The sequence below is a fragment of the Plectropomus leopardus genome, chromosome 11 (genome assembly GCF_026936395.1).
Source record: "Plectropomus leopardus strain MGB_pleo_1.0 chromosome 11, ASM2693639v1, whole genome shotgun sequence".
Lineage (NCBI taxonomy): Eukaryota > Metazoa > Chordata > Actinopteri > Perciformes > Serranidae > Plectropomus > Plectropomus leopardus.
The window spans coordinates 704555-711547 of NC_142186.1; the positions used below are offsets into that span (position 1 = coordinate 704555).

Sequence of the window (6993 nt, forward strand, 5' to 3'; positions counted from 1 at the left end):
TGTGCAGATGTGTGTCACTTGTTGGTTGTGCAACAAAAGCATAAATTAAATAAATCTCCTGATGTCTCCTTGAGTCTTTGCAGGAGCTCAGTTGACAGCTGCTTGCTCCAAATGAGTCGTAAGTTAACTCAAACTGTCAGTTGGGCAGTAAAATCTGTCGTAATTTAGTTCTGCTGGCCAGAGTCATAAGTTCAACAGGGCAAATAGGTCCATTAGCTGACACTGAGGGTCATTTTAAGGAATCTCCAAAACAAGTTTCCGTTTTGTTTATGGATTTGAATATCTTCTTATCAAGAGTTTACCTCATCATCTACTACAGCTCTAACATTTTGCAGTGAGGGGACTTTGTGAAGAGCAAAAGAGGTGGAATGCGTTAGCCGAAATGCAGATAAATAAAAGCCTGCTCAAACATGATAAGTCAGTACTACTGTGTTAACATAAATCAGAATGCTCCTGATAACACTACATGTGTTGTATGTGCTTTTAGTGCCCGCATCATTGACTTCCACCAGCCCACAGGCCCAGGGGACACCCACATTCGGCTGTTTGACTGGGTGAAGCAGTACTTCCAGTCCAGCAGGAGCAGCAGACTGACACCCAGACTGATCCGCACATCCCTGCCCCCGCTCTACCTGCAGCACCAAGGTACACAGAAACATAATCTGTCATATTCCTTCTTCACACTTTATACAGCTGTACAGGATTGGTGAGGTGGTGTCTTGATATACATGCACATAAATACGTTTCTTTAACTTAATTACCTTTTTTGGTGTGTGTCTGCAATCACTGCAGTGGAGCAGCTACATGACTCGCCTACCATACCCACACATTACTCCACAACCAGCCGCTGGAAGCAAAAGCACCAACATAAAGCTAGCAATTACCTAGCTATGAAGTATTAGAAACAAAGAGAGGCAGTTAAGGTCAAGGCAAGGGTCATGGTAAGGGTCACATCTTGTAAATAAATCCCATCTTCCTGTACAACAAATAATAAGATGGATTATAGCTACATTTGGCTCCATATTTTTGGCTGGACTGCAGCATGTGGGACCAGCCCAGTATACATGAAACGTGCATGAGTGAGCGAAAGACTTGATAAAGTTGCACCATTGGACAGTGTGACTGTCTAATGGTGCATGGTGTGTGACGTTGCTGTTTCCTCATAGACTGTGATTCTTTCAAGTTAAATAGACGCGCACACGGTGGACATGCTCACAGACACTGGTAGCCCAGTGTTACTATTAAGTTATTCCTTATTCTCTGTAAGCAGTGTAATATGGCAGTGTAGTGGAAGTAGAAAGCTAGACAGCTTAAGAGCCATCTGCAGTTGTTCTGTCAGTTTTGGACAGAGGACAGAGTCTGTAACACACAAAGCCTTAAACGTCATTAACTAATTCATGTCAAAGTGTCAGAACAGGTGGTGCTGCAGTTATAGAGAGAAGAAATCAGACACTGATTGAAACTGTAAGTGAATATGATCTGATGCAATGTTTGCTCAAAATTTGTCCTAATTGCTAATCTAACACAAACTTCCTGTGGTAGGCATTTGGGTTAATTATACAGTTTATCAGTTGTTCTCTAATGTTTTTCTCATGGCTAATGCTAATGTTGTTTATGTAATATGCAATATAACTAAAATATGTCATCTGTTTACGTAATGAAAGTGGAGAGGTCCCTAAAGAAAAAAGGTTGGGAACCACTGTACACAGTCCAGCCAAATCCTGTTTCACCACAGTGTCACACTGTAGCAGAGTTCAGATAACCGTTGTGATGGAGGGTTTATCTTGTACTAGTGGTTGGCGTGGTTGCAAGGTTAGGGGAGTGTCGTATGCGCTACCAACAGGATGTGTGCAGTTAAAAGCTGTTACACTCCCAAGGCAGGAACAATGCGTCGTTATGCCGCCTTGCCATTCTGTATATAAGGTATGATCATGGAAAAGGAGGGACAGAGTGGTCTTGCCTCTGAGCTGGGACAGGAGATAGTAACAGCATCGTAATGACTGAAAGACATGATCATGGGCTGGGCGCGTGTGGAGTTTCGACAGCGTGTTTATGGGTGCAACACTCCACGGGAGATTTCAAAAGTAGCCGTTAGCTGTTTGCTTTTAGCAGTTAGCAGCTAATTCACAGTGGAAGAACAGCAGTCATAAATGTCCACAAACTGGGAAAACAATGAGATTTGGGAGCTTTTTACCCTTTGAGCAGAGGACGACATTAGCCGCCATATAACACAGACAGTAAATGTGATTGGCATGTTATGTCATTGTTATTGTTGAGACAGCACTGATAATGTGTGTATGTCGCACAAGAGGCCGTTGTGTTAAACGTCACATCCACAACGCTTCTTATAGTCCCACAATCCTGGAACCAATTTAAAATCACACACTGAGAGCAGAATGATGCCTCTGTTGTTTGGCTCTGTGTGAACATGCAAAGGAGGTGTAAAAAAGTCTCTATGGTGCCATCTCTGTGTAGAAGGGTTAACCATTTCGCTTGTAAATAGTGTCTGTGGGCTCTCAGTCAGATCCACCCCTCACTCCTCCACAGCTCCACACTCTTTTTAGGAAATAGTCACTTCTGGCTCCAAAAAAACTTAAAATAGCAACAGAGGAAATGTCAAATTTGAGGCTTAAAACAAAAGTCCACACACCAACTTAAAGCTGGCTCCATCCATTATGGTGTACGGTCTGTGGTTTTTGGGCCTGAGCTAAAGCTTGACAGGACAGTTGTTTTACATCGTCAGTCCTTCTGTTGTAGCTTCGGCCAATAAACCTGTTCCTTTGTGTCATGGTACTTTGGAACATCAGTCCATGGAGGATAACAAAAATCCCATAATGTAACCAAATTAAAAGCATTTTTTGAAGTCTAAACAAAGAAGAACATAAAACTTAACTACCCAGTTAATTTATTTTAAGTCTGTTGTAATGCATGCAGAGTTAATTGTGGGTTTAATATGCGGGTCAGTGACATGACACTCATGCTGGGCTGGTGTGAAAATTTTCAAACCAGTTTGATAAAAAGCCAAGCACTTGACCAGACTGGTTTACTGAATTTTGCCAGGTGTCCCATATGACCTCAGTGGAACATGATGAATCGTGTCCCAACAGAAAATTAGTGTCTCACTATCATGTAGCATCAAAGTTTTTGATTACTTTAAATCAGGAAGGTCTTAAGATCATACAGACAGAATTTCAACTGGATCCAATTCATTGTGTAGGCTATAAAAAAACTAGCTATAAAAAAAACATTATTTCCTGTGACCACTAGGTGGTGCTATCACGACCAATGAATATTGTTATACAGATGTGTTCAGGGTGGGACCCTTATCAAACCTATGAAGTTTCAGGCAGATCGGACAATGTACACCGAAGTTACAACAATTTCCTGTTTTATGACGAGACATCAAAATTGTACGCCACATAATGGGAAAACCGTAAAAGTTTTGCACAGACCTGTGATAACTTTTAATTACCAATGGGTCGAGAATGGACACACTACATTTGAAGTCGATCATGTTTAATCCTATACGACAAGATGGCAAGTAAGAGGCCCGAAATTGCCAAAATTTAGCACAAAATTAAAAATGGCCAACTTCTCGTGGGTTTTGAAACCACCAAAATATGAAATTTTTTTGCTAGGCCGTATGAGTTTAACAAGATTCATGGGTTTTTGGTCATGTTTAGGCCTCCAAAAACACCATTCATTGGGGAGAAAAATAATAATAATTCGTTACATTCCAATAGGGTCCCCTCACCGGTTGGTGCTCGAGCCCTAATTACATTAAATATAACCAACAGATGGTCTTTTACCTCAGCAAAAACTTTCAGCGTCCCAGTGATCTCCCTCCAGCCAGCTCACTCTGTGTTTAGTTTTTTTTTTGTGAAAAAAGGAGATTTCGTTTAATAAATTCCTCATTTCAACCTCATGAATCAGTCGGTCCTCTTTGACTGCAGCGCTTTCAAAGTGAGCATCAGATATATATTTAGTAACACAGTGTCAGACGAAAGTTCAGCTCAAACACCTGCAGCCAGTGAGGACAGCTATTTCCTTGACATTAAATCCAAAACTGTCATATTGGCGTAGTTTTAGTCTTTTTAAAAGACTAACTTTCTCTGCCACGTCTCCCCTCATCAACATCAATAAGTAAACATAGTGTGTGCCGCTCTCCCCCCTCTGCTGACATTCGATCTCTTTCATTTTACCAACACCAGCAACCTTGGCTCAGCAGTAAATTACACACAACCTGTATGACACTAATTGCTCCATTAATAAGTTTACAAACATGGGGCACCTAGTGGCTCAGTGGATAGAGCAGCGCCCCATGTGCAGACGTATCCTCGCCGCAGTGAGTTTGATCTGGCCTCGACGCTTTGCTGCATGTCGCCCCCTGTCTCTCTCCCCCTTTCACGCTTAAACTGTCCTGTCTATTAAAGGCAATAAAAGCCCAAATAAATAATCTTTAAAAAAATAATAATAATAAGTTTCTATAAACAACATACTATAAACATATTAAAACATATTATAGAAACCTTGCTGTCATATTACTCATTACTAATGACATCTGAGTTAGATCTAGTGCTGTGACATAGGCCACTTTTAAAAATGCCAGAACATGACATGATGACAAATTCCGGTCCAGCCAGCTTGCATAAATCAAACCGGTTTAAGCTTGTAGACTGGACCCGACCAGCAAATCCAGAAATCGACTCAATTCTGCTCTATTGTTTTTATTTTTAGGTGAGAGGGTTTTATTTCACTTTCCCAGCAGAGATTATGTGAAAATGTACGCTGTTCTCCCACCACCCCGTTGTAAACAATGTTGCCGCCATGGGGTCAAAATCCCTGCAGGTCACAGCCGCTCTGTAGTGGGCTTGGAGCAGAGGAAGAACGGGAGCCTGTGCCTGCTGCTGCTGGATCCTGGCACCTCAGCATCACACACCAGGAAGCTGCTGAGCGGGAACATCGTCTCAGCCAGTATCCGTCATATCAGGAAGTTTCCTGGCAGCCTGAGGCACAAACAGTACCAGGTGGTGGCTGTGCAGGGCGTGTTGTCTGCTCAGGACAAACAGGTGAGCTGTCATACGACACTGGTGTGTGTGTGTGTGTGTGTGTGCGCGCGTGTGTGTGTGTGTGTGTGTGTGTGTGTGTGTGTGTGTGTGTGTGTGTGTGTGTGTGTGTGTATCAGATTAAGTCTTTATGTAGTGTTGTTCTTTCACTGTGATGTCATCAACTTAGCAATTGCTTGTTGTCTTTGGTTGAACCTGAGCTGCATGTCTTTACACTCAATGCATTTCTTTGTGTGTTTATCAGCACATTTTGTTTTTGTTTGGACAGATGAGCATCTTGAACTCCAGGACATTACGTGCTGAAAAGATCCCATGAACAGGAATGCATATTTTTTATCTCAGCTGTAGGTTTTTACTGTCAACATGCATTGAATTGCTCACTTCAGGAACTATTTCATGTAGTCATTTGTTTTGTTATGTTTGTTTGTTATGTTTTATAATGAAATAAATCTTTTAATAAACTCTGTGCTGTCCAGGCTTGTTTGATGTAAGTGAGGAAATGGAGCAGAACAGCCCTGAGTGTCCTTAAACAACCCTGCAGAGTCCTGATCCCTCTGGCTTTCAGACAGTCACACGGTTAAAATCATGTAAAACATCAAATATTTGTTTTGCATAAGTCATTCACTCCGTGTGTAACACCTAAATCATCATTCAGCAGCCATCTGTTGGTACAAGTCACATGACAAGTTGATCAACGTCATCTATGTGTACGTGGGGATGATGAGTGATATAAAACATATTCCTGACAAGGTGTGTTGTAAAAAGTAGAAGAAATTGGGCGTTCAGTGGCTCAGTGGATAGAGCAGGTGCCCCATGTATGAAGGCAATGTCCTTGCCGCAGCTGCCATGGATTTGTCTCCAGCTCACTGCCCTTTGCTGCATGTTGTCCCCTCTCTTTCCCCCATTCATGCTGTCACTCTGTCCTATCCAATAAAGGCAAAAATGCCCAAGTTTTTTTTTTAAAAAAGTCCAGAAATTTACCTCAAAAGCAGTAAAAAACAAACAACAAAACAAGGCAAACAAGACTGAGAAAAATAGCTTAAAACAATCACAATTCTGTATCATAATCTTAAATTATAATTATGAATGCTTTTTTACTTTCTTTATTCTCTTCCTTTTTTTGAGACATTTTTTCCCTTGCTTTTTGTAAACTTACTATTTTTTTGCATTGTCTGAAACACTTCTTACCAAGTTGCTCATTGCCTTTTTTTTCTCTCATGTTTTGAAAGAAAGTTCAGAGTTCATAGGTTTAAATATAGTGAAAGGTGTCTGAACGCAGCATAAGAAAAGTGACGTTGCTCCAGGTTTCAAAGGGTTTATTTATTGTGTATTCTTCAGGCTGTTATCTGTAGAGTAAACTGTGCATGTGGTGTTCAGAGTCCACTTTTTTACACTTTAGAGGGTCAATAGTTGGTTAATGTGGTAGTGTATTGAAAACAGGCCATCATAACACCGAGGTGTCCTGTCCAAAAAGTCCATAACCCCAAACTAATCAGTCCTCAGTCCCTGAGAAAAGTCAGTCAAACTCAGAGCTGTGAATCAAACTAGAGCAAGTGGTAGAAAAGCCCCCAGCTGTGGCTGGTGGGCGTCCCTGTGAGCTGACAGCAGAGTGGGAGCTTTGTCCTCATGCACTCCACAGTCTGTATTTGAACATGGCATAAATGTTTGTTCTATCACAGCCCCCATACAGCTGTAGAGTAAATGTGGGAAAATGTCCAGATGTGTAGCAGAGGAATACTTATGTTTGTTTTCCAGCTGTACTCACATCTGATTGTAGATGTAAAGTTTCCTGTAGAAGAATTTTAAAGTGTCACAATCCAAACAACTTGCCCTGATATCAAAAGGAGACTGCAGTAATTTTTGCATGTTAAATGTTTCATATACTCAGCCTGTGAAATGGTTTAAATAAATGTCTTGTGATGATGTC

At 41.3% G+C, this 6993-nt stretch overlaps 1 protein-coding gene across 3 annotated transcripts in view; it reads left to right on the plus strand.

Annotated features, from left to right (window-relative positions):
• zup1 (zinc finger containing ubiquitin peptidase 1) overlaps positions 1-5530 on the plus strand; it is a 29221-nt gene extending 23691 nt beyond the window's left edge. For all 3 annotated transcript variants that reach the window (XM_088084925.1, XM_088084926.1, XM_042489754.2), the window contains 3 exons: positions 488-645; positions 4849-5069; positions 5335-5530. In XM_088084925.1, the coding sequence (XP_087941051.1) occupies positions 488-645; positions 4849-5069; positions 5335-5382 (427 nt within the window). In that variant the 3' untranslated portion in view covers positions 5383-5530. The remainder of the gene's footprint in view (positions 1-487; positions 646-4848; positions 5070-5334) is intronic.
• Positions 5531-6993: the final 1463 nt, after the last annotated feature.